The sequence below is a fragment of the Euleptes europaea genome, chromosome 18, assembly GCF_029931775.1.
Source record: "Euleptes europaea isolate rEulEur1 chromosome 18, rEulEur1.hap1, whole genome shotgun sequence".
NCBI lineage: Eukaryota > Metazoa > Chordata > Lepidosauria > Squamata > Sphaerodactylidae > Euleptes > Euleptes europaea.
The window spans coordinates 14625027-14652761 of NC_079329.1; the positions used below are offsets into that span (position 1 = coordinate 14625027).

At 47.6% G+C, this 27735-nt stretch overlaps 2 protein-coding genes across 2 annotated transcripts; both read left to right on the plus strand.

The window, feature by feature from the left end:
- The first annotated feature begins 3414 nt into the window (after positions 1 to 3414).
- Positions 3415 to 13083, plus strand: NFATC2IP (nuclear factor of activated T cells 2 interacting protein). Its single transcript, XM_056864278.1, has 8 exons — positions 3415 to 3426; positions 3515 to 3634; positions 8111 to 8256; positions 8353 to 8424; positions 9506 to 9695; positions 11385 to 11529; positions 11734 to 11840; positions 12923 to 13083. Exons 1-8 carry the CDS (start codon positions 3415 to 3417, stop codon positions 13079 to 13081), a joined length of 951 nt encoding a protein of 316 aa, XP_056720256.1. The 3' UTR covers positions 13082 to 13083.
- A 3015-nt stretch (positions 13084 to 16098) lies between these two features.
- SPNS1 (SPNS lysolipid transporter 1, lysophospholipid) lies at positions 16099 to 27458 on the plus strand. The gene is made up of 12 exons (XM_056863844.1): positions 16099 to 16229; positions 16832 to 16897; positions 17037 to 17173; positions 18357 to 18508; positions 19078 to 19144; positions 19572 to 19714; positions 21564 to 21719; positions 22605 to 22794; positions 23421 to 23486; positions 24549 to 24647; positions 25563 to 25734; positions 27338 to 27458. The coding sequence occupies exons 1-12, from the start codon at positions 16208 to 16210 to the stop codon at positions 27430 to 27432; spliced, it is 1365 nt and encodes a 454-aa protein (XP_056719822.1). The 5' UTR covers positions 16099 to 16207; the 3' UTR covers positions 27433 to 27458.
- Positions 27459 to 27735: the final 277 nt, after the last annotated feature.

Below are 27735 nucleotides of genomic sequence, written 5' to 3' on the forward strand. Positions count from 1 at the left end.
TTAGACATTTATAATAGTAGTCACCTCTGCAAGCTTTTTTAAATCTATCCTTATCAAGTATTACAAGCTTTCCCCCCCTTTCCTTATAAAGTATTTTTATAGGGCAGAGGTTCCCAAACGGTGCTCCAAGGAGCACTTGGTGCTCTGTGAAATATCTCCTAGTGCTCCATGAAGAGATTGGAAATAAAAATACTACTGTCATTTGGTTTAATATATCAGTGGTGGGCGAAAATTAGGAGCCTCGTGGCACAGAGTGGTAAGCTGCAGTACTGCAGTCAAAAGCTCTGCTCACGATCTGAGTTCAATCCTGAAGGAAGTTGGTTTCAGGTAGCCGGCTCAAGGTTGACTCAGCCTTCCATCCTTCCGAGGTCGGTAAAATGAGTACCAGCTTGCTGGGGGTAAAGGGAAGATGACTGGGGAAGGCACTGGCAAACAACCCCGTAAACAAAGTCTACCTAGTAAACGTCGGGCTGTGATGTCACCCCATGGGTCAGGAATGACCCAGTGCTTGCACAGGGGACCTTTACCTTTTAGGTGGAAATGACAAATTTCTCTCCTGAAAAGGGCTCCATGACTCAAAAGGTTGGGGAAACTCTGGTATAGGGTATCTTTTTATTTCTGTCAAGATATAGTATTATGATAATCACTATTTAATGTGAATTATCATATCACTATTTACTACTCATAATTGTTGCCATCATCATATATTGTGTATATTATCGTTTATTGTATCATATGTAACTTTTTTCTTTCTATTTGATGCAATTGCAGTTGTTTTTGATATGGTTTCTGTTTTGCTCTTTCCTTTTTGTTCTTTTTATATTTATATAAAAAAAATTAATAGCTTTTAATCTGAAATTTCTCTTTTGGGTATGCTGGAGCTACACAGTCCTGCTGGGGAGGGGAGGAGAACAAAGAGTGAATTCAGGCAGACGGAAGGGAGGGATTGTACCGACAAAGCACCCTGATGACTGAATGGAGCTGGAGGGGCTCAGATTTTCCTGTTGCTCTGTGCCTCTGCCTCTGTATGCAGGAGGCGGAGTAGGGCAGTGATACTGAATAAAAGCCTTTCTGCATTTGGATGGCCCAAGAAACCACGCTCAGTGCTGAGCACAGACAACCAGCCCATTGGAAACGATACGTCGGAATCCCAGTTTAGCACCTGACAACAAATCAGTTTGCTGGGCAATCACCATCGACCGGATTCAATCAAACCATGGTCTTTTATGCATGGCTGTTTCACTCACCGTCGCTCCTCCGGGTCTTTGTTTGGATTATGCAGTCAGTTTCCAACCGTCAGAGGTCGCCTCGCTCTCCCCCTGCCTTTCCCCGCGTTTTGTCCAGGTTTTCAAATTCGAGATAAGACAGGTCTCTGAAAACGAAGGCAAGGTGTGGGGAAAGGCAGGGGGAGAGCGAGGGGACCTCTGACGGTCGGAAACAGCATGCACAATCAACACAAAGACCCGAAGTCGTCGAAGGGGTGACGGCGAGTGAAACAGCCATGCAGAAAAGACCCATGTCTTATAACCAGTGGTTTATCAAGAAGTATGAATGTTTTTTTTTAAACTCTGAAATGAACAGTAATTGTATTGCTTAATCAAGGATTTCCAGTTCACCTGAAGTCATCACACAGGCTGGTGGAAAACAAAGCAATAAAATAGGCCTCCCCCACCCCCCGCCCAAGACCTTTAGGATGCAGACGAAATGGGCCCAGTTAAACCGATCCCCTCCCACTGCCCTCTCCAAAACAGCACCCAGCTGAATGCAAATACATGCGGTGCTCCACTCGCTCGCATGCAGAGGCGTCGTATTTTTAGTCCTCCCACGATATAACAAGGAGATGTCAAAACAGGAAGCCGTGGCTGCATTCAAGCGCAACAGCCGACTGTCGTTTGGCGTGCCTTCATCTCCTTCCTCTGGCAAGCTGCAACTTTGGTGGCCAAATCAAGCGCTGGAGTCTGGCTGTCAGTATCTCTGGTTCAAGGCACATGATTTGCATCTTAGAGTACAATAAAACTGCCTTTAGCACGGAGCGCTAAGCGGAACAGCTTTATAAGAGGTATTGTTAACACCGGTTCTAACTCTAGACCAGGGTCACCCCGCTGGCTTTTCTCCCTCTCCCATAATACTAGAACACGGGGTCATCTGTTGAAGCTGGAGGGTGACAGATTCAAAACAGATAAAAGGAAGTATTTTTTCACACAACGCATGGTTAAATTGTGGAATTCCCTGTCCCAGGATGTGGTGATGGCTGCCAACTTGGAAGGCTTTAAGAGGGGAGTGGACATATTCATGGAGGAAAGGGGTATTCATGGCTATTAGTTAAAATGGATAGTAGTCATGCTGCCTACCTATTCTCTCCAGGATCAGAAGAGCACGCCTATTATTTTGGGTGCTGTGGAACACAGGCAGGATTCTGCTGCTGCAGTCGTCTTGCTTGTGGGCTTCCTAGAGGCACCTGGTTGGCCACTGTGTGGACAGACTTCTGGACTTGATGGGCCTTGGTCTGATCCAGCAGGGCCTTTCTTATGTTCTTATGGGAATGTGTTTGCCTTGTCACTGTTTCTTATGTTGGCTGAAATCTCACCTGCAGGGCCAGATGGTTGTCTTGAATGGGCTGCATACTGCTTTGAAAACGTTCAGCCGCTCTCAAATGTTAAATTTCTTTAAAAGCTAAACTAGGCAGCCTGCATTATCAGTAATTACAGCTGTTGTAACTGGTGACCGGGCTTATCTGAAGAAGGGAGCTTTGGCAAGCTTCTACCCTGGAAATCTTGTTGGTCTGTATGGTGCTACTGGACTTGAATCATGCTTACCTGTACACTTTCAAACATTGCATAGAAAACTACACTCCCCGTGATCCCTTGCGCGCCGCAAGACCCTTCTTAGACTAGCAAACTTCTTTTGTATTACTGGCAGAGAGAGAGAGAGAGAGAGAGAGAGAGAGAGAGAGAACGAGAACTACACTTCCCGTGATCCCTTGCGCGCCGCAAGACCCTTCTTAGACTAGCAAACTTCTTTTGTATTACTGGCAGAGAGAGAGAGAGAACTACACTCCCCGTGATCCCTTGCGCGCGGCAAGACCCTTCTTAGACTAGCAAACTTTTCTTTTGTATTACTGGCAGAGAGAGAGAGAGAACTACACTCCCCGTGAACCCTTGCGCGCCGCAAGACCCTTCTTAGACTAGCAAACTTTTCTTTTGTATTACTGGCAGAGAGAGAGAGAACTACACTCCCCGTGATCCCTTGCGCGCCGCGACGGAAGACCCTTCTTAGACTAGCAAACTTTTCTTTTGTATTACTGGCAGAGAGAGAGAGGAGGGAGAAAAGGGGCGCAGGGGCGGGGCCCAATCAGAACGCGGGTGGGCGGATTAAAGAGAACACCGGAACCAATTAGAAGAGGCGCGTCCTGCCATGGCGGAGACGGTAAACAGGGAAGGCGCCGAGGGAGGGAGGAGATGGAAAGAGTATTTCGTCCGTCCCCCCGTTCACTCTTCTCCTGTTTGCTCCCCAGGTGGGTTCTTGCACCAGCAGCGACTCAGAGCCGGAGGGACCCCCCAAGAAGCCCCTTCCCAAGCGCCGTCGCTTCTTCCCCGGCACGGCCGTCCGGGCCGTCCCGGTCTACTCCAGTAAGGTGCGTGGAACCCCGCCGAAGACAGGGCATCCCTTAGCAGGAGTTCCCGACCTGCGGGGTTGGGGACCCCTGGGGGGTGCAGAGATATTGCAGGGGCTCCGCGAATCCATATGTGCACTGACATTTTGATCTTTTTGTCGTTGCATATATTTTTTTTAATTAATGAATACTAATGGTACAACTACTATCCTATGATGGGCGTGCAAATTTTTTGATGTTTTTAAACAATTATTTGAAATGTGGTGTTGGAGGAGAGTGTTATGGATTCCGTGGACTGCCCAAAAAACAAATCAGTGGGTTCTAGATAAAACCAAGCCTGAACTGACCCTAGAAGCTAAAATGACTAAACTGAGGCTGTCGTATTTTGGTCACGCCATGAGGCGACAAGAGTCACTGGAAAAGACAGTCATGCTAGGAAAAGTGGAGGGCAGCGGGAAAAGAGGAAGACCCAACAAGAGATGGATGGACTCAATAAAGGAAGCCACAGCCTTCAATTTGCAAGATCTGAACAAGGCTGTCAAAGATAGGACATTTTGGAGGACTTTCATTCATAGGGTCGCCATGAGTCGGAAGCGACTTGATGGCACTTAACACACACAAACATTTATTTACATTATTTATAGTCCTCATATTTGAAAAATATGATATTGCAAGGGGTCCTCACACTTGAAAAGGTTGGGAAACTCTGCCTTGGGGGTTACCGCATTATGTATTCCCACCGATGTATTAAGAGTTTGAAACGTATAAAAAAATACTGTTCGCACTTTGGGGGTTACCGCACTTTGTATTCCCAGCGATGTATTAAGTTTGAAAATGTTATAACAAAACATCACTTTAAAAGGGTTTTTGGATACACAACGTCTAGTTAAATTGTGGAACTCCCTGCCCCAGGATGTGGTGATGGCTGCCAGCTTGGAGGGCTTTAAGAGGGGAGTGGACATAGTCATGGAGGAGAGGAGTATTCATAGCTGTTAGTTAGAATGGATACTAGTCATGCTGCTTACTTATTCTCTCTAGTATCAGAGGAGCATGCCTATTATATTATGTGCTGTGGAACCCAGGCAGGATGGTGCTGCTGCAGTCATCTTGTTTGGGGGCTTCCTAGAGGCACCTGGTTGGCCACTGTGTGAACAGACTGCTGGACTTGATAGGCCTTGGTCTGATCCAGCAGGGCCTTTCTTATGTTCTTATAAATGGTTGGAAGATGTCTTCACAGCTAAAGGGGCCAAACAAAGGCTGTTAGTGCACTAGGTATTTCCCAGCGATGTATCAAGAGTTTGGAAATGTTATAAAAACCATCGCTTTAAAAGGGTTTTTGGATGCCACGGTTAAAAAATGGTTGGAAGACTTCTTCACAGCTAAAGGTGCCAAACAAAGTGCGAACAGTATTTTTTATAACAGTTTCAAACTCTTAATATATCGCTGGGAATACCTAGTGCGGTAACAGCCAAAGTGTGAACAGTATTTTTTATAACGTTTTCAAACTCTTAATACATCGGTGGGAATACATAGAAAGTACAAACAGTATTTTTTTAATAACATTTTCAAACTCTTAATACATAGCTGGTGCGGTAACAGCCTTAGTTTGGCCCCTTTAGCTGTGAAGATGTCTTCCAACCATTTTTTAACAGTGGCATCCAAAAACCCTTTTAAAGCGATGTTTTTTATAACATTTTCAAACTCTTAATACATCGCTGGGAATACATAATGCGGTAACCCCAGTGCCCTTCCTGGAGAGGCTCCAGAGGGGCGGCGATGCTCGTCTTCTGCAGCCACATTTTTTAAAGGAAGACTTGGTTTTTATTTGCTGGCTTTCTCTACCGCTTGAGGAAGAATGAAGCCGGCTTATAATCGCCTTGCCTCCCCCTCCCCACAACAGACACATTGGCCATTTATGCATGCGAGGTTTTGCCTTGGATTTGCCGCTCTCTAGATGCAAATTTTCCCCATCTGAATTCTCAAAACTGCATGTGGGGGCTTGTTGTTGAGTTTTGAGAATTTGGATGCGGAAGATGTGCGTACTGGAAGAATGGGCATTAAAATGGCAAATGAGATTCAATGTGAGCAAGTGTAAAGTGATGCGTATTGGGGCAAAAAATCCCAACTTCACATATACACTGATAGGATCTGTGCTGGCAGCGACCGATCAAGAAAGGGATCTTGGGGTGGTAGTGGATAGCTCAATGAAGATGTCAACCCAGTGTGCGGCTGCTGTAAAAAAGACAAATTCCATGCTGGCCATAATTAGATGAGGAATAGAGAATAAAACTGCTGCTATCATGCTGCCCTTGTACAAATCTATGGTGAGACCGCACTTGGAATACTGTGTACAGTTCTGGTCACCACACCTAAAAAAGGATATTACAGAGCTTGAGAAAGTGCAGTAAACAGCAACCAAAATGATTAGGGGACTAGAGCAACTGTCCTATGGGGAGCAGTTAAGATGCTTAGCCTCCACCGCTCATGTGGGGAAGGGGGGAATCAAACCTAGAGGGCGCATGCCTATTCTATTAGGTGCTTTGGAACACAGGCAGGATGGTGCTGCTGCAGTCATCTTGTTTGTGGCTTCCTAGAGGCACCTGGTTGGCCACTGTGTGAACAGACTGCTGGACTTGATGGGCCTTGGTCTGATCCAGAATGGCAGTTCTTATGTTCAATTATTCTATATTGGGGTCGTTACATGAGACCTCTTATGAAACTTTTCAAAAAGAAAATGTAAAGACCAAAGAAGTGTGAGATAGGTGGGGCTGAGAGAGTTTGGAGAGAACTGTGGAACAGGCTTCCTCGGGAGGTGGTAAGCTCTCCTTCCCTGACAGTTTTAAAGAAAATGTTAGATGACCATCTGTTAGCAATGCTGATTCTATGACCTTAAACAGATCATGAGAAGGAGGGCACCTTGGCCATCTTCTGGGCATGGATTAGGGGTCACTGGGGGTGTGGGGGGGAGGTAGTTGTGAATTTCCTGCATTGTGCAGGGGGTTGGACTAGATGACCCTGGTGATCCCTTCCAACTCTGGATTCTAGCCCAGGTCACCCAGCTGGCTTCATGTGTAGGAGTGGGGAAACCTAGTTTACCAGATTCGAGTCTGCTGCTCATGTGGAGGAGTGGGGAATCAAGCTTGGTTCTCCAGATTTGAGTCCACTGCTCTTAACCATTACACCACGCTGGCTCTTGTTGGTTTTAACTGTAACCAACAAAAGAATTCAACTGCGCCTTTCAAGGCCTGGCACTTTTTATAACGCTAGTCTGTACGTTTGCTCAGAAGAAAATCCCATTCTGTTCAGTGAACTAGCTTGAAGGAAAGTGGATGACTTGCAAGGTTGCCAACTCTAGGTAGGGGGATTCTTGGAGATCTGGAAGTGGCGCTTGAACAGGCGCAGTCTAGGGAAGGGAGGGCACTCAGCAGGTTTTTGACACCATAGAGTCCACCCTCCTGAGCCGACACTTTCTGCAGAAGAAAAAAGCAAGAGTCCAGTAGCACCTTAAAGACTAACAAAATTTCTGGCAGGGTATGAGCTGTCGTGAGACACAGCTCACATGAATGCTCATACCCTGCCAAAATTTTTGTTAGTCTTTAAGGTGCTACTGGACTCTTGCTCTTCTCTACTGCTATTGTCAGAATAACACAGCTACCCATCATGATTTTCTGCAGAGTTACTGATCTCTTTGCTCTCGAGACCAGTTGTAATTCTGGGAGATATCCAGGCCCCACATGGAGGCTGGAAACTCAAGTAGATAGGATTGCAACCTTCCTGTGATGTAAACTTTCATGAACCAGAACCCACTTTGTCAGATGAGGGCTTAAAGGAACTCATTTAAGAGAGCCAGCATGGTGTTGAGGTTAACAGCAGTGGTTTGGAGCGGCGCACTCTAATCTGGAGAACTGGGTTTGATTCCCCCCTCCTCCACATGAGCGGTGGAGGCTAATCTGGTGAACTGGATTGTTTTCCCCACTCCTACACATGAAGCCATCTGGGTGTCCTTGGGCTAGTCACACTCTCTCAGCCCCACCTGCCTTACATGGTGTCTGTTGTGGAGAAGGGAAGGGAAGGTGATTGTAACCCGTTTTGATTCCTCCTTAAGTGGTAGAGAAAGTCGGCATATAAAAACCAACTCTTCTTCTTCTACCTGGATACCCATAATTCAAAAGCATCTTTGTCTCGTACAGTGCCATAGAGGTCCCATACTTCTCCCATCTCTTGCTGTGTTACAGTAAAAGGGATTGCCTTTCTGTTCACCATGCTGCTTTTCGTAAGTTCTGACCCAAAAATGCTCTCTGATCGCTATTGTCTGCTAAGCTGAAGAGGGAACCCAGGAGTCTTAGTTCTCCAGCCCCACAGTGAAGGAATCATCTCCTCCTACAAAGTGGCAGTTCTGCTCTCCACCTACCCTAGTGGCCAGCTTTGTCTTCTGGCTTGCAATCCCAGCTGGAATCTTGATCCCCTGGGCCTTTCGTCTGCCTCTATACCACACAGGTTCAGAACAGCCTCCAACTGTTCCCTGAGTCTCTGAAGCTGCCGGTTCAAGTCCCGCTGGTGTCCTCCGCGCCCCAGGGCGAATCAGACGAGAAGGAGGAGGAAGCAGAATTGGTGGCAGTGACTCCCACAAAGCAAGAAAAAAGGTCTGGTTCCTTTTCTTCCCCATCCCTTCAGCCCAGTTACTTGCACCCCCCCCCCCAATTAACACCCATCTGTGTTATCTGTTTCCCCTTCAACAGGATTCAACTTCCACCACCGTCACCATCTCCTCCGCCTCCCGCACAGCTACAGAAACGGTACCACGGAGCCAGGTAAGAGGCTGGGATCGTTTGGAAGGGGAGGGGGGGTTACATGGACTACTGGGATAGGGGAGGGAAGAGGGGGAGCCCAAGTTTGTTGGGAAAGTCAGGGGGATACCACAGGTGGGGGTTTCTGTGAAGGCCTACTCTGTGTTGGATGAACTAAAGCACCTCTCGCCTGTGTGGTCTGACCTGGAAATACTTGGGGAGCCCCTGTTGGTTCAGTAGTTTCATGTTCCATTGGTTTGAAAAGGGAGCCAGAGTCATCTGGGTAATCTCCTGAGCTTTGTCAGTGACGTTGATTGATTTGAACAGTGCTTCAATTGAGAGCCAGCATGGTGTAGTGGTTAAGAGCGGCAGACTAATCTGGAGAACTGGGTTCAATTCCCCTCTCCTCGTGAGCAGCGGACTCTAATCTGGAGAATCGGATTCAATTCTCCACTCCTCTATGTGCAGCCTGCTGGGTGACCGTGGGCTAGTCACAATTCTCTCAGAACTCTCTCAGCCCCACCTACCTCACAAGGTGCTTGTTGGGGGGGGGGAAGGTGATTGTAAGCCACTTTGAGACTCCTTTCAATAGAGAAAAGCAGGGTATAAAATTCTATTATTATTGTTGTTGTTGGGGGTAAGCAGGTGGGCCCTTAATGTAGTCCCCAATCTTCCCTGCCTGGACACCAATTTGCCCCACCTCCAGTCGAGCAATAACTGGGAGGGGCATTACAAGAGGAGCCAGGATCCCTTGCAGATGCCTATGATGTGAAAACGGAGTTAGAGGGAGGTGTATTCTATATCATCCTTTACCTCTATACTAGCTTTATTGCATGCAGTCTGTGTCCTCGCAACAGCCCTGTGAGGTAAGTTACCACTGATTGAACTTTAAAGATGGGGGACCTTGAGGGAAGAGTGATTTATTCCATGCTCTCCAGGGAGACTGGGACAGAGATGGGGTTTGAAATCTGATCTTCCAGTGCCCTAACCTCCAATCTATGAAATTCAGTTATTTTCATCCTAGGAGGGATTGATTCTCTCTTAATTTTCAGATGATGGGTTTCTCACTCTGGTTTCTCCCCCCCACCTTCACTCTCTTTGTCAGGATTCTTGACCAGAGACTCAGAAATCTGAAATCCACCCTCTCAGCTGTCAAGAAGAGCTTACAGGAGGAGGGTTTGGGTTCTGATGAGGATGACGTTATTCTTATTGACTCGCCTGAACCCTCAGAATCCCAGGAACTGGTCCTGAAGATCCGGTGCCGGACTGATCTCTACAGAGTCTCTGTTCAGATGGTGAGACCTCCTTGGTATCTGCTCTCTTCCTCTGAGGAATCCTGCGTTTGCCATCATTCACTTCAGTTTTGCTGTTGCCACTAGCTTGTCGGTTCCTCTTTCCTTCCTTACCTCTGCCACACCCACCTACTGGGCCTCTCTCTCGCTATGGCTTCTTCCTTCTGCCCAAAGCCCTTCTGGGCTTTCAGGAATCCATAGTTCTACCTGTCTAGAACATTTTTAATCTGCCTCCAAGGAAGCTAAGAGAGGCATTCATGGTTCTTCCTTCATTTTATTATCACAGCAACTCTGCAAGGTAGGTTAGGGTGTCACCCAGTGAGCTTCATGGCCTGGTTGGGATCCGAAGCACGTTTCCCAGCTCCTAGTCAGACATTTTTGCCACTATGGCACGCTGGCTTTCTAGTAAGCCTGGCAGCGTGCAGTAAATAACTGTCTCTCTCCCTTTCTAATTATAAATATGCTAATATATGCAGTAAATATAATAGCATTGATATATTAAATATTTTTTTTAATTTTTAAAATAAATAACCGTAAATATGGCTAACAAACCCCAGTAACAAATGCTGAATAAAACAGATACTGATTCGGTAACAGTATTATGAGGTTATTGTAATCCCCTATGAGATTCTCGAATGGAAGGCCTCAATATTGTTAACTTATTGTAAACTAGAAGGTTGGTTGCCTATTTTAAAGGATAAGGGGAATATATACAATATTTTAGCCTATTTTATAGGATAAGGTGATGTGCTCCAAAATTGTCCATAGAGTCCAATGAAAGACAATTAACAGGAGGTTGGATGATTACAGCTTGCTTTATTGGCCAAGAAGTCATAACCGGGTGAGCCAGGATACAGACAATGAGCTCTGCAATCCTGTCACACCGAGGGAGGGGCAATGCAAGAGGTTTTATAGACATTTGACATTCCAATACAACATTGAAACATTTACTTAACATTTAAAAGCTTGTCAGTGCAACGTCATTAGTTTCTGCAGCGCCTGCACGAGCATTGCTACATTAACGAATGGAGCCTATCTTATTCAGTGGTTCAGAGTGTTCTGAAGCGAAAATTACTTTTCCAGCCCTTGGAATGTGTGTGTGCCTGGTGCTATGCAAGAGAAAGGAAAGGAGGGGCCATTGGGAAGCTGCTTCTTTGGCTTTTCTTGGAAGTAGTTAATGCGTGTAGCTTGCGTGTCTGAATGTGATTACTCAGGCACAACAAAGGGGAATATATTAAATATTTTGGCCGTTGTGCTCTAGTGTGGTTCTGCTTAAGACCTATTGGTCATTCGAGCAGAATAATTAAAGTAAATTTGAAAGATGTTCCAGTTAAAGAAAGCAACAATCCTGTTTCAAAGACTTGAATACCTTTACAAAGGAACGCTTGTTTCTTTTCCTTTTCTCTCTTCAACTACCTGCCTTCTCCCCCTTCTCTCAGATGCCTCTCCCAACTGTCAGTTTTCTGCAACTGGCATCCGCCTGAACAGTCATAGTTTCAGCCCCTCCTGATCAGAGAAACTACTGGCACAGGCTTGCCGTAGTGCCCGATGCTTCTGCAAAATTGGGCCTGTTTGTGTGTACCTGTAGGAATATTGTGGGTTTGAGATAAATACTGCTCTGGAACTTCCCAGTTGGCTAGGGTTTTGTTCCTTGGTGCTCCGCAGTGTTTACCCCTGTCCTTACTTCCATAGACAGACCCCCTCCAGCGGGTGGTGGAACATATGGGACAGACGCTGAAGGTTCATCCAAGCAGGATACTCCTCCTGCTCCGGGACCGTGAGCTTGCAGCTGACGCCACTCCCCGCAGGCTGGGCCTGGGGGTGGCTGATATCATTGGTAAGTTGGCGAGCAGAGAATCCTGCTGTTTCCAGAGCGTAGCCCCTTAAGCCTCTCTCGCCTTCCGATTTTCTCTGCTGGTGTTGCTGATGCTCGGATCTCCCTCCCAAGAGCCCTCTTGCTCCTTTGCCTTGATCTCCTCCACCCTGCCCTCTTCCTCGTTCCTAAACTTTGAACGCTTCCTTATGGACAACTTTCTTTCAGATTGTGTAGTAGAGACGACTAGCAAAGAGAGTGACAATGTGGGAAATTTGCAGCTGCACGTGCAAGGGAAAGACAAGAGCTCCCACATGGAGATCACGGTCCACAAGGTGAGAATATTATTGGGAGTAGGAATATGATTAGTAATAATTAAAAAAAAAATTGGGAGTGGGGGTCACAAAATTATTAGCATTTTTGGCCCAAAAAGTATTACAGTGAATATATATTTAAATGCCCCTTTTATGCCACCTTTTCAATTGACCAGGGTTCACAAGGCAGCGAACATAAAACCCACTAAAATGGCCGAGCCGTTAAAAATACAATTAAAATTATAAAATAATCAAATTAAAAACACATACGCAACACTAGCAGAAAGGCCAGTAACCATTATTGGGGGGAATGCCAGAGAAAACAAAACAAGTCTTCACCTCCTGGCGAAAGGCACAGGGAGAAAGATGAATCTTTCTGGGGAGGGAGTGCCAAAGTTTCGGTACTACGGCTGACAAGGCTCTTTCTTGGGTTGCCACCCCGGCTTGTAACAACTTAATTCTCATCCAAAGGCATAGGAAAAATGTCTTTGCCGGGTGCCTAAATGCTAGCAGCAGCTTCTGGAGATGCAGCAGTAAACCTGAAAAGGGCCTTTTTGTAGGTCCCGCCTTCTCCCCTTCATAGAATCATAGAGTTGGAAGGGACCACCAGGGTCATCGAGTCCAACCCCCTGCACAATGCAGGAAATTCACAACTACCTCCCTCCCACACCACCAATGACCCCTACTTCATGACCAGGAGAGAGCCAAGATGCCCTCCCTCTCGTGATCTGCTTAAGGTCATAGAATCAGCATTGCTGACAGATGGCCATCTAACTACTTCTTTAAAACCTCCAGGGAAGGAGAGCTCACCACCTCCCGAGGAAGCCTGTTCCTCTGAGGAACCGCTCTAACTGTTAGAAAATTCTTCCTGATGTCTAGACGGAAACTCTTGATTTAATTTCAACCTGTTGGTTCTGGTCCGACCTTCTGGGGCAACAGAAAACAATTTCCACTGGTGGCAGGTCCATGGGAAACGCCCGTGAGGCAGACTTCAGTGAGCAGGTTCATGCAGAAGAAAGTGGTTCTTCCAACTGAGGGTATTCATGTCGGTTAGAGAATGTTGTAACTTTCTCTCTCTCTCTCCACATCTTGTCTCTTGGCAGAGTGAGCCGTTGCAGACACTGATGAGTCGCTACCGTCAGGCCCAAGGACTCGGGAGACGCAAACTGACCTTCTATTTTGACGGGCGGCGTCTGGCAGACAGCTGGACCCCGGAAGAGTTGGGGATGGAGTGTGGCGACGTCATTGAAGTGTGGAACTAGAGAGCCTTTTCTCTTGGGCAAAGAGGCTGCGTCTCTTTAGGATCCACACCAGATTCCCAGCTCTGACGAACTTAAATCCATGCTACTTCTTAACCTACCCCCATTTTAACTTTTGCTGTTTTGCGGGGTTGGAGGGACGAGGAAACAAGTGCCGCTTAGCTACCCCTGGGTGTGGGGGAATTGCCTACATTTTTTATCCTTTCTGGGCCACAAGAGGCGAAAGTCGGTGTCTCCTCCCACTTCCTTTCCACTTCCAAATGTTTGGAAACAGTGAATAAAGTAGATGTTTTTTTAAATTGACCTAATACCATGGTTTGGGTGGAGGTGGAGAGAGACCCGGTGTCTGGCATCGGGTAAATCTGCATTCTGAGGTCCTGATAAATTCTGGTTCAATAAACTCTAGATTTGATTGCAGTTATTTGTATCGCCTGGATGCAACCAGCCCAGCAAAAAAATAGTGGTCAGCACCAAATTGGGCTTTCAGAGTAGGGTTTGCCGCTGTTGCATGCAAGGTGTCATTCACAGAGAGTGACTCTAAAATTCACAGATTATAACTGGGGTAAAGCTGTTTCTTGTGGCCATCTGGCTCTAGCAAGGTTATCCTCCATGGGGGGATTACTATTTATGTGTGGGACTGTAATTGGAGTTTGTCGCACAAACTACACTTTGTCAGGACACCTCAGTGTGGTTGTAGTGCCCTATAGGAGTTGGGAGTCCATCTTTACTGTAGTCTGTGTGGTCTCAATTGATATTCTAAACCTGTTGTTTTTTTAAAAAGTATACTTTTCAATACACAAATAACTATAAAAGGAAGAAGGAAAAAAATCCGCAGTTCTTTAAACAGATCAGAGAATGTCAGAACAAGTGCAATTGTTGGTGACAGAAGGAAAATAAAGAGGAAAAACAGAAAAGGGATTTGGCTTGATATTTATTGCTGTTAGTCCATGCCATCTTATTCCCTATTACTATGTATGGGTGTGAAAGCTGGACATTGAAGAAAGCTGACAGGAAGAAAGTAGATTCCTTTGAAATGTGGTGTTGGAGGAGAGTGTTACGGATTCCGTGGACTGCCAAAGAAACAAATCAGTGGGTTATAGATCAGATCAAGCCTGAACTGACCCTAGAAGCTAAAATGACTAAACTGAGGCTATCGTATTTTGGTCACTGGAAAAGACAGTCATGCTAGGAAAAGTTGAGGACAGCAGGAAAAGAGGAAGACCCAACAAGAGATGGGTGGACTCAATAAAGGAAGCCACAGCCCTCAGTTTGCAAGATCTGAGCAAGGGTGTCAAAGAGAGGACATTTTGGAGGACTTTGATTCATAGGGTGTGGTATGCAGAATAAAGACCTTGCATTCATGGCTCATTACCAATACTGATTTCTCCACACCCATCTCTCCCCTGGACATCACAGACTCTTCTGCATACCACACCTAATCCCATCACGCCTGCTATTCACATTTACATACTGTTAACATTTGCATACTAATGCTTGTCTGAATTCACTCTCCTCTACTTACAGCTAGAATGTGAATCCATCTGTCTTTATCTGAAGAAGTGAGCTGTGGCTCATGAAAGCTCATACCCTACCAGAAAATATTTTTGTTAGTCTTTAAGGTGCTACTGGACTCTTGCCCTTTTCTACTACTGCAGACAGACTAACACGGTTACCCACTGTGAATTACACTGAATCACACCCTCAGTCCATCAAAGTCAGTATTGTCTATTCAGACCAGCAGCGGCTCTCCAGGGTCTCAGATAGAGGCCTTTCACATCACCTACTTGCCTGGTCCCTTTAACTGGAGACGCTGGGGGTTGAACCTGGGACCTTCTGCATGCCAAGCAGATACTCTACCATTGAGCCACGGCCCCGCCTCATGGCTTTGTAGGGTCTCAGGCTGAGGTCTTTCACATCACCTACTTGCCTAGCCCCTATAACTGGGGACTGAACCTGGGACCTTCTGCAAGCCAAGCAGATGCTCTACCACTAAGCCATGGCCCCTCTCCATGGCTCTCCAGGGCCTCAGGCAGGGATCTTTCACATCACCTACCTGCCTAGCCCCTTGAACTGGAGGTGCCAGGGACTGAACCTGGGACCTTTTGCATGCCAAGCAGATGCTCTACCACTGAGCCATGGCCCCTCTCCAGGGTCTCAGGTAGAAGTCTTTCACATCACCTACTTGCCTGGTCCCTTTAACTGGAGACACCGGGGATTGAACCTGGCACCTTCTGCATGCTAAGCTCTACCACTGAGCCACGGCCCCGCCCCTCTGTAGCCATGACAACGGGCCCCACGCACCGACGACGAGCGGTTGTTTCGGTTGCCCGAAGGCAAGGGAGGAGAAAACAGACCCAGGAGGCGATTGGCCCTGGCGGCCAAAGTCACCTCGCCACCGCCCCCTGGTGAAAGGAAAGCGCCTATTGGTTGCTCCGAGACGTCGAGGGGAGGAGGGAGGAGGGCGGCTCGTCATCGCCATAGCAACCAGCGTCGCCGAGCCGTGGCGGCGACGGAAACAGAAGCGGTCATATGACGCGGGGGAAGGAAGGGAAAAATATCACGTGATGTCACCCGGCAGCTACCTTTATTGAGGAGGGGCGGCCAGCTGGGTCAGTTTTGGGGTGGGAGAAGGGAAGGCCTCGTGTAAGCAAGCGGGGGAGGGGGGGTCTTTTTCGGGGGACGGGTGGGGGCTTTCACTTCCGGGGTGATTCTAACGTTAGGATAAGAATTTGGGGCTGGGGGATCTTCGGGACCTCTGGCCCTTGGGGGGGACGAGGAAGCCTCTCAGCTCCCTTTGCGAACGAGGGCTGTTCTCCCCCCTCCACCGCCCCCTTCACTCTGTATGTGCTTCGAGGGTCAGGAAGGAGCTGATCTCTCTTCTGTTTGTGTGCCTCCCCCCCCTCCTCCCAGCAGGGCCCTCCCAGTCCCCCCGCCATGGCGTCCCCGTGGCTCCCTTATGCTGATACGGCCCCCGTCCTCAGCCAGCCCGATGACACAGAGGACGAGGAGGGCCTTCAGTCCAGGCGCGAGAAGGAAGAAGAGGGAGACGTGCAGACCATCACCGGAATCTCCACTTCGCACGCGGTCCGCATCGTCGGGGTTCTCTTCTTTGTCAACCTGCTTAACTACATGGACCGCTTCACAGTGGCTGGTAAGAAATTTTGGGGAGGAGGATAGAATCATAGAGTTGGAAGGGACCAACAGGGTCATCTAGTCCAACCCCCTGCACAGTGCAGGAAATTCCAAACTACCTCCCCCCACACACACACCCAGTGACCCCTACTCCATGCTCAGAAGATGGCCAGGATGCCCTCCCTCTCATCATCTGCTTAAAGTCATAGAATCAGCATTGCTGACAGATGGCCTCGTGCTTAAAAACCTCTAGGGAAGGAGAGCTTACCACCTCCCGAGAAAGCCTGTTCCACTGAGGAACCGCTCTGACTGTTAGAAAATTCTTCCTGATGTCTAGACGGAAACTCTTTTGATCTAATTTCAACCTGTTGGTTCTGGTCCGACCTTCTGGGGCAACAGAAAACAACTCGGCACCGTCCTCTATATGACAGAAAGTGGGGTGGTAGATGATATTTGTCCCCACATATGTGTTGTGGGGTCCAGCTTGTAGAACAATGAGGAATTGGCCCCTTAAAGTCTTCCCCAGATGTCATTTTAAAACAACTGTTGTTGGTTTTGAGGAATAAAGATACTTTGCTTTATTTCCTTGATGTTAAGTGCTCTTTTCCTCCTTTGTATCAGGTGTTCTCCCTGACATTGAGAAGTTTTTTAATATTGATGACAGCAAATCAGGACTCATACAGACAGGTAAATAACAGGGGAAGGGCTTGAACTCTGGGTTGTCTGCCCACCCATGAGTTTTGTAGGGATATCACTCTTGGAGTAGGAGTTGAACAAGAGCTGATGGGAATTCTGTGTTCTCTTAACCAGTTTGTTTTCTTGGCAGTTTTTATTTGTAGCTACATGGTACTAGCACCGATTTTCGGTTATCTGGGGGATCGCTATAATCGCAAGAACCTCATGTGTATCGGGATCACCTTCTGGTCAGGTGTGACTCTGGGGAGCAGCTTCATCCCCAAGAAGGTATACGGGTGAGCTGGGTGGCATGGGGGTGGGGAGAGTTTTGTATAACTGGCAAGACTATGTGGATTAAAATATTGTCGAAGGCTTTCACGGTCAGAGTTCATTGATTCTTGTAGGTTATCCGGGCTGTGTAACCGTGGTCTTGGAATTTTCTTGCCTGCCACAGTTGCTGGCGAAACGTCAGGAATCTTCAGAGTAGTAACACTGAGACACTGTCCTTCAGTGTTACTACTCTGAAGATGCCTGCCACAGTTGCTGGCGAAAAGTCAGGAAAGAAAATTCCAAGACCACTGTTACACAGCCCGGATAACTATGTGGATTGTTTATCTCCTGGGCATAATGAAGGACTCTGGGTTTGTATTTTGGATATTTTTGTTCCCCCCCCCCCCCCATATCCTCTCCTCATCCAAACGTCTGGGCTCATGAGGGGTGTAGGGGGGTGGAAATCTGGCAGTGGGGCCCTTTGGGCAGTTTGTCTGAAGTCGGTTTTGAGAGAGATTGCCCTTATTCTGTTTGACCAGCCCTAAGTAGACCCTAAGAACTTTACTACACAAGGTTCCTACCTGATCACTTGAAGGAGATTTTTTTACTCGTTCTAAGCCAGAGATTTTCTTTAAACCTGGTGGGCTGCTTTTCTTTATTTTATTGTTTTTATTCTCAAAGCTGCAGTGTAATGGTTCCAGTCAGAGCGAGAATAGGAATAAAGTCTTTCCTATGCTGATTGCCTTGTTGTCTTCAACAGTCAGATTCTAGTCCAGTAGCACCTTAAGAGACCAACAAGAGTGGCAGGGCATAAGATTTCGAGAGAGAGATCGAGCAGATACGTTCGCATACGTTGTTCCTCCCCGCCCCTGTTCTGCAGTCCCAACCCAACTGCATTATTGTCCTACTAGGAATCTCCACTGTTAGATTCAAATGTTATATCCTGTAATCTGTTTACTAAGAGACTGAATGTTTTTAATCACTTTTGTAATCTGCCTTGGGTGTGTCTGACAAGTTTAAAACCTCCTTCTCTCTTGCGGCTCTTTCAACCAAGGTGCCTTAGGAAATGTTGTTGCGACAGTTCTCAGCACCTGTGTATGACTGCAATTTGTAGGGCCCTTTAAGGGGTATACTAGATTTATGGGAAAGCTGTGCCTTTGGGGTGCCCTGATACGACTCGTCTGTTTGTTTCCCGTTTTAGCACTATTGGTTGCTTCTGCTGACACGAGGCCTGGTGGGTGTCGGGGAGGCCAGCTACTCCACCATCGCCCCCACCATTATCGCTGACCTCTTCGTGGGTGACCTTCGATCCCGCATGCTCAGCATCTTCTATTTCGCCATACCTGTGGGCAGGTGGGAACACTTCAGTGTCTGCAGCTTCCAAATTCAGAACACTGCTTCTTAATGGTTTTTTATATATATCAGTCAATTGGTTTACTGTCAATTAGAAACTCTTTTGCTGCCAGAACAGCCCATTGTGCACCTCGATAATCCACAGATAAAGTTAAGGAGCCAGCATGATGTAATGGTTAAGAGCGGTGGTTTGGAGCAATGGAGTCTGATCTGGAGAACCGGGTTTGATTCCCCACTCCTCCACATGAGCGGCAGATGCTAATCTGGTAAACTGGATTTGTTTCCCCACTCCTACACACCAAGCCAGCTGGGTGACCTTGGGCAAGTTACAGCTCTGTTGGAGCTCTTTCAGCCCCACCTACCTCACAGGGTCTCTGTTGTGGGGAGGGGAAGGGAAGGTGATTGTAAGCTGGTTTGAGTCTCCCTTAAGTGGCAGAGAAAGTCGGCATATAAAAACCAACTCTTCTTCTTCTTAAACCAGTGGCAGAAATCAAGCAAGTGTTTGGTTCTTGTAGAGGTTTGGTTCTTGGGAGGAGAGGTTCTGACTGCTCCCTCTCCCTTCCTTGCAGTGGTCTAGGCTACATTGTGGCATCCCAGGTGAAATCACTAGCTGGTGACTGGCATTGGGCTCTACGGGTAAGTACAGCTGGGGATGTGGTATCGCTCAACGTTGATTATCTTATTAATTGCTTCAAATGTGTTTTTTTAGATGTTGTTTTTGGGATCCCTTTTCCACAAAACAATGGCTCGCCTTGCCCCCTAAAACACGTGGGGCTTTATTTTTCCTCTGTTCAGGTGCCCACACGAACACATGAAGCTGCCTTATACTGAATCAGACCCTCAGTCCATCAAAGTCATTATTGTCTACTCAGACCTGCAGTGGCGCTCCAGGGTCTCAGGCAGGGGTCTTTCACGTCACCTACCTGCCTAGTCCCTTTAACGGGAGATGCTGGGGATGGAACCTGGGACCTTCTGCATGCCAAACAGATGCTCTACCACTGAGCCACAGCCCCTCCCCACGCAGCCCACACTGAGAACTGGCCTTCTCTGCTCTCCCCTGCAGGTGACTCCTGGCTTAGGGCTCTTGGCTGTGCTGCTGCTGGTGGCTGTGGTGCGTGAACCACCTCGGGGCGCTGTGGAGACGCGCTCGGATGCTCCCTTGCAATATACTTCGTGGATAACTGACCTGCGGGCCCTCAGCAGCAAGTGAGTGATGCGGGAGAGGTGGAATCTACTGCCACTACATCCGCACACGCTTTCTTTCCCTTTCCCCCTTTCTGTTCCGAATTGATATGGAATAGCTTCCTACCCCTGATGCTGTGTTCACAATTAGTATTTCAGACTTAGAGTCAGACTTATTAGAATCAGACTTATTACAATTAGCAGTTCAGGCTTAGTATTTCAGACTTAGACTTAGAGGAGGTTAAGGGGGGACACGATTCCTCTCTTTAAGTATTTGAAGGGCTGTCACTTAGAGGAGGGCAGGGAGCTGTTCCTGTTGGCAGCAGAAGATAAGACTCTCAATAATGGGTTTAAATTGGAACCGGAGAGGCACCAGCTGGATATTAGGAAAAGTTTTTTACAGTAAAAATTTTTACAGTAAGAGTTGTTCGACAGTGGAATCGGCTACCTAATGAGGTGGTGAGCTCCCTCTCACTGGCAGTCTTTAAGCAGCGGCTGGACAGTCACTTGTCTGGGATGCTCTAGGCCAGTAGTTCCCAAACTGTTCACGCCACCGCCCCCTTCCCTATCCAGCAACACAATTGAAGGGTCCCACCTCTAGCACCCCCCTGCTTCCCCCTTGCCTCTTAGTGCCCCCCTTGGTAATCCCACTGCCTCCCAGGAGGTGGTACCGCCCACTTTGCGAACCACTGCTCTAGGCTGATCCTGCATTGAGCAAGGGGTTGGACTAGATGGCCTATATGGCCCCTTCCAACTGTATGATTCTATGAGACTCCTTGCTTCGCCTTCCTTTTGTGTTTACCACCCTCTGATTGTGAGCTGAGCACCGATGGTGTAAAGTGAAGGAGCAAAACATGCTCTGTAGGGAGGCTGGACAGGGTTGGATAGGCAAGGCTCCAGCAGGCTTTAAGATGGTAGTTTTCAAAATGTGTCTTAGAGAGCCTTAGCATTCTCCCTGGAGAAGACCACCTTCCCTGGAGAATAGCTCATCTGCTGCCAAAAAGGGGTGCTGGGTACTCCAGGACAAGTGCGTGGTCGGCTTGAGGCTCTTGAGGAGAACATGAGCCACGGCTTCTGCCTCAGAATCCTCTTCAGCAAGCCAAAATGGCTTGGCTGCCAAGGCATTAGCAAAAGCATCCTCTGAACATATCAGGTTGGCTCCTTTCTGCTGGTGAGGAAAGGAGAAAGGGGGGCTCCTTTTGACTACCGAGAAAGGTTTGGAACAAAGTATCAACAAGCTTCCAAAGTTGAATGGGAAAGAAAACAATCAAGTTTGGGTATGCGGGTGGTAATTCACGTTTATGCCTTTATAACAGAGTGATGTTTGTCTTGTCAACTTAGTTAGCCTCATGTTTGTATTTCTTTTCTTAATTCCATAACACCCTGTAGTGTTTTGATATCATTCTTCCAGTGCTTCTGTACTTTACTGAATCAATATTGTATTTTATTAAATAAAGATCTTTTCCATTCTAAAAAAAATAGAGTGATGTTTGTGAAACGATTTGTATGAGGAGAGACTTGACGAAGACACATGAAACGAGAAGATAGTGCCTACCGTTGTCTTTCCCATTCAACTTTGGAAGCTTATGTGTTTATTATAAATCTGTGTTTATTATAACATTGTATCTCCTGACTTTAGTTTGATATGTTATAACAACTTGTAGGTTTGTGTAGGAAGCTCTTGTGGGAGACCCAAGATTTGAGATGCGTACCTTTGATGTATTTACACTGTTACAGTAACATTTTTTATCATCCTCTGTTTGGCAATTTACTTCTCTGTGTCCATTACACAGTTGTTGATACTTTGTTCCTAACATTAATTACTGAGTAACCCTATCCATTCATTTGCCTTCCCTTTCTTCTTGTCTGCCAGCCGCAGCTTCGTGTTGTCATCTCTGGGCTTCACGGCTGTGGCCTTCGTCACGGGTTCCCTCGCTCTGTGGGCCCCTGCGTTTCTGTACCGCTCACGCCTGGCCAGTGGAAGCCTTCAGCCTTGCCCTTCAGAGGAAGTTTGCAGCAGCTCAGACAGGTGAGTTAGCAGGGGGGAAGGCTCTTGCATCTAGCTGAAGCCCCCCTTGAGGAACGTCTGACTCAGTGGTGGTGGCTGCCTACAACTTTCCTGAATTGGTGTAGTGTTGTGGCTGTAAGAGGCTTTGCTACAAAATGCCTCTCGCATAATACCAGAATGTGGGATCCTCTGCTGAAGCCAGAGGGAGAGAGATTCAATACAGATAAAAGGGTGCATTTTTTCACACAACACATCACTAAATTGTGGAACTCCCTTCCCCAGGATGTGATGGCTGCCAACTTGGAAGGCTTTAAGAGGGGAGTGGACATGTTCATGGAGGAGAGGGCTATCCATAGCTACTAGTCAAAACGGATACTAGTTATGATGCATACCTATTCTTTCCAGTGCCATAGGAGCATGCCTAATATATTAGATGCTGTGGAACACAGGCAGGATAATACTGCTGTGGTCGTCTTGTTTGTGGGCTTTTGAGTCACCTGGTTGGCCACTGTTTGAACAGACTGCTGGACTTGATGGGCCTTGGTCTGATCCAGAAGGGTTTTTCTTATGTTCTTATTGGCATTCCTATTATATCAGGTGCTGTGGAACACAGGCAGGATGCTTCTGCGGTCCTCTTGTGGTCTTCCTAGAGGCACCTGGTTGGCCTCTGTATGAACAGACTGCTGGACTTAATGGGCCTTGGTCTGATCCAGCGTGGCTTTTGTATGTTCTTAAGCACCTGAAATACCCTATTTTAACTCCCGTTCTGGCAAGCCACTCTCTCTATCCTGACATCCCCGTCTTCAGAGAAGGGGTAATAATGCTTCTCATCCTTCAGGGGTGTTGTCAAGACGACAACGAAAGGCTGCATGTGCCTCAATTGCTTGGTGTCGCCGTCTTTTGCAGCCTCATCTTTGGCATCATCACTTGTGTGACTGGCGTGCTGGGCGTCGGCAGCGGGGTGGAGATTTCCCGGCGCCTGCAGCGTCACAACCCCCGCGCCGACCCCCTGGTCTGTGCAGCTGGTCTGCTGGGCTCGGCCCCCTTCCTCTTCCTGGCTGTGGTGTGCGCGCAGGGGAGCATCATCGCCACTTATGTGAGTTTGCTTTGCTCCTCGAGTTTCCCCCGTCCCCTTGGCTTAACCATTGGGCACCGTACGTAGCTGCCGTAATCTGTTTCTCCTCTATGCCAGCGTGGTGTAGTGGTTAAGAACGGTGGTTTGGAATGGTGGACTCTGATCTGGAGAACCGGGTTTGATTCCGCACTCCTCCACATGAGCTGTGGACTCTAATCTGGTGAACTGGATTTGTTTCCCTACTCCTACACATGAAGCCACTGGGTGACCTTGGGCTAGTCACACTCTCTCAGCCCCACCTACCTCACAGGGTGTCTGTTGTGGGGAAGGTAAGGTGATTGTAAACCAGTTTGAGTCTTCCTTAAATGGTAGAGAAAGTTGGCATATAAAAACCAACTACTACTCCTCCTCCTCCTCCTCCTTCTATCATCCAGCTCAAGATATCCGTCATCTATCTTGCCTTTTCCTGACAGGTGGGCAAAGTGTTTTCTCTATCCTGCCTAATTGTCTCTATAGAGGAAACTCTTCTCCAAGCCTGCAATCTGAGAACTTCAATTACTTCATTTCCCAGGAAATAAAGTTTTCCCTGAGATGAGTGTTAATCGAGAAAGTCCGCATATAAAACTCTTTTTCTTCTTGCCCCATAGGTTTTCATCTTCATCGGCGAGACCCTCCTTTCTCTTAACTGGGCCATTGTTGCGGACATGCTTCTGGTGAGAATTTGGATAAAGGGAAGGTGTGGCAAGAACAAAGCTCTGTGGTTTGCTACAGTCACAGTATTAAAGCTCTTCTCTTACCTCCTCTCCCCGTTTGTTGGTGACATTCTCCTTCAAAGCAAGGGCCATTTCATGTCCTAGGACATATTTTAAACATTTTGTCTCTGCTTTTTGGCACAAAAGTACCCCTTCTGTGACTTTAACCGCTGCAGAATTTGGAGCTCAACAAAATCCTTTTTTGGGGGGTGGGGGTGTTAATGTTTTTTTACTGGAAGCCAGCACTGTTCCGTCACAGCTGATCTGATGCAAGTCATTGTTCTTCCACCCCCTTATATAACAATAGCACAGTTATATTGGTCTACTTTGAACAGTTTGTTTTAAAAATAAAGGAGCGCTTATGCCCTGCTTTAACATACCCAGTTGCCAAAGAGGCTCACAATTAAGCTTTAAAAGACCAAGAAAAATAAGTTATTGTAGTGAATAACCTGGATGGCCCTGGCTAGCCTGATCTTGTCAGATCTCAGAAGCTAAGCAGGGTCAGCCCTGGTTAGTATTTGGATGGGAGACCTCCAAGGAATACCAGGGTTTCTGTGCAGAGGAAGGCACTGGCAAACCCCCTCTGTTAGTCTCTTGCCATGAAAACCCCAAAAGGGGTCGCCATAAGTCGGCTGCGACTTGACGGCACTTTACACATAGACAGAGTGAATAAAATCAAGTACAATCAATAGAACCAAATAAGATTATATTACCACTTAAGGCATAATGAATAGTCACTATGCTTATATTGGGTGCATCAGAGCCCTACATCCAATGCAGAAGGTACAACCTGTGACCATTTGCCCCCTTCCCTTATTTTTCTGTGGGTGGGCGGGGGAGAGGCTAATTGGCTCTAGTTTGCAAAAGCTTGTCACGATAAGTCTCCTATTGCAAGATTCCTTTTTGCATGTGCTATAAAAAGCCTAATATTGCATATGTTTGTTAATTTGTGGAGGGCCCCGAGGGGTCCCCCTTTCTCCAGCAGAGGGCGCCAATCAGTCGTCTTTAATTTCTCTTTTCTAGTATGTCGTCATCCCCACCCGTCGATCCACTGCTGAAGCTTTCCAGATCCTGCTTTCCCATCTCCTGGGCGACGCCGGGAGCCCTGCGCTTATCGGCATGGTAGGTGCTGGGACCAGTCTGACCCGAGTTATTGCGAAGGCACCTTTTCATAACATTTGCCAGGTTTGCCTTCCTACCCCGTCTGTTAAATCAGCCTTACGTGGTCTGGGACCATTGTACCTTCGGGACCGCCTCTCCTGGTACACCCCCCCCCCAAAGAGCTCTACTCTCCACTGGTAATCATCTGCTGGTGGTCCCCAGCCCAAAGAGTGTGCGGCTGTCCTCAACAAGGGCCAGGGCTTTTTCGGCCCCGGCCCCGGCCTGGTGGAATAGTTTTCCTAGTAACATCTGGGCCCTGTGGAACCTTAAGGAGTTCCGCAGGGCCTGTAAATGGAGCCATTCTGCCAGGCCTTTGACGTCAGCCGCGAGTTTATCCATCATTACGTGCCTATTGGCCAGATGTGCAGCCCTACCATCTGCCATATTAGAAGGGAGATTTAAGAAGATCCCCAGGGTGGAGAGACTTTGCCCGTGTAACACAGGGGAGCTGGAAACCATTGAGCATGTATTTTTTAGATGTCCCCTCTACAAGTCAGCCCTCTTAATGCTGCTGCAGTCGTCTTGTTTGGGGGCTTCCTAGAGGCACCGGTTGGCCACTGTGTAAACAGACTGCTGGACTTGATGGACCTTGCTCTGATCCAGCATGGCCTTTCTTATGTTCTTATGTCCTTATGATGCATACCTATTCTCTACAGTTTCAGAGGAGCATGCCTATTATATGAGGTTCTGTGGAACACAGGCGGGATAATGCTGCTGCAGTTGTCTTGTTTGGGGGCTTCCTAGAGGCACCTGGTTGGCCACTGTGTGAACAGACTGCTGGACTTGATGGGCCTGGGTCTGATCCAGCATAGCCTTTCTTACGTTCTCTGGGTGTTGACTGGTCTGTCTTCTCTCCTGTACCCGCCCTGCCCCTAGATCAGCGACCAAATCCAGCGCGGTCGGCCCCAGTCGTTCATGTCGCAGTTCCGGAGCCTTGAGTACGCGCTGATGGCCTGCGCTTTCGTGGGAGTGATCGGTGGCGGTTTCTTCCTGGCCACGGCCTGCTTCATCCAGGCAGACCGTAAGCGCACTGAGCTATACGCACAAGGTAATTATTCCCCTTTTCCTACTAGTGAGCTTGTTTGTGAGTAAGCATGTACAGGCCACTTATGCATTGTATCTGAGAAGGGGAAAAAATAGAAGAATCGTCTAACCAAGAAGAGTTGGTTTTTATATGCTGACTTTCTCTACCACTTAAGGGAGAATCAAACCGGCTTACAATCACCTTCCCCTCCCCACAACAGACACCCTGTGAGGTAGGTGGGGCTGAAAGAGCTCCAACACCCAGCTGCCTTCATGTGTAGGAGTGGAGAAACAAATCCAGTTCACCAGATTAGCCTCCGCCTCTCATGTGGAGGAGTGAGGAATCAAACCCGGTTCTCCAGATCAGACTCCACCGCTCCAAACCACCGCTCTTAATCACTACACCACACTGGCTCAACAACAGCTTTTCCAAATACAAAACTGCTTCTAAGATGCAAAATGGCCAGTCCCTGAAAATCCACCCAAGGCCAAAATCCAAAATGGAAAGAAGGACGCTGTTGCAAATTAGAGCCAGGAGGATTTCTCTGCTCTCGTTGAGGATCGTTCTGCAGCCTCGGAGATAAAACAGAAGGCCTTGCTTCTGGTGACAGATGACTACATCCTGTGCATTGATAGTATCAGAATTAGGGTATGGTTTGGCAAAAGAAAAGGGAGGGTGAATGCTTGATTATTTTGAAGATCTGAAGAGCGGACTCTTGTAGTACAGCACTTGTTCATGACAGTCCAACGTGCCTAGCCAAGGCAGAAATTCCTGCCATCTCAGAACGATGCCCGATAACCAGCCAACCAGCAGGTGAAGCCAGTTAACCCTCTCTGTCGTCGGGCTCTGTAGACAGCCCAAACACTAGTTTTACCTAGTTGATAACTGCACACACATTTTATATGGGAGATATATACAGCCCAGTATTACCACTTGTAGACAATCAGATGTTTGTACAATTGGAAATATACTATACAACCTACAGCGTGGTCAGCTGCAGTACTGCAGTCAAAAGCTCTGCTCACAACCTGAGTCCGATCCCGACGGATGTCGGGTTCAGGTAGCCAGCTCAAGGTTGACTCAGCCTTCTATCCTTCCGAGGTCAGTAAAATGAGTACCCAGCTTGCTGGGGGTAAAGGGAAGACGACTGGGGAAGGCACTGGCAAACCACCCCGCAAACCAAGTCTGCCTAGTAAACGTCGGGATGTGACGTCACCCCATGGGTCAGGAATGACCCGGTGCTTTCACAGGGGACTACCTACCTACATATGTGCCTAGTCTGATATACAATTGTCTGTATATGCTTATATATCTGTAAATATGTGTGTATGTTTTACATGGGTATCCACTGACTACTGAGGAAAGCCAAACAGGCTGAAACGCGTCTGGCAATGTGGTTACAGTATATCAACCTAGGATGTGCCATTGTGCTGTTTTAACGATATTTTAAAATAATTTTTATCCTGACATGATGCCTTAAATAAATTACATTTTCTTTATCTATTTATTTTATTTATCTCACCCAACCTTGGGTACCCAGCTTCCGTTTTTCAGGTTGGGTCTCATTCCCCTTCTCTTTTTTTCATTGACAGCCCAAACCCTGACACTTCCCTCTTATCCCCCCCAGGTCAGCTGAATGAGCCCTCGGAAGGCGAAGACCGCATCGTGGTTCCTCAACGCGGCCGGTCGACAAAAGTCCCTGTTTCGAGCGTCCTCATCTGAAACCCGTCCCTGCCCCCGTTAATCCGGTCTTGGGAAGGAATACGGACTCGTAGGCCCTCTGCTCGGCTGATCCAAGGAGCTGGGAGGGGGCTCTGTGCATGGACCCAGGAGGGTGGTCTTGTGGACAGTGGCTTTTTGGTCAAGATGGGATTTTTATAAAGCACAAAACTTTATCCAGATCCACGTGTCTGTATTTTTCGGGGGAAGCACCTGGTGGGCCGCTGTGTGAACAGACTGCTGGACTTGATGGGCCTCGGTCTGATTCAGTGTGGCTTTTCTTACGCCCTTATGACACATACCTAT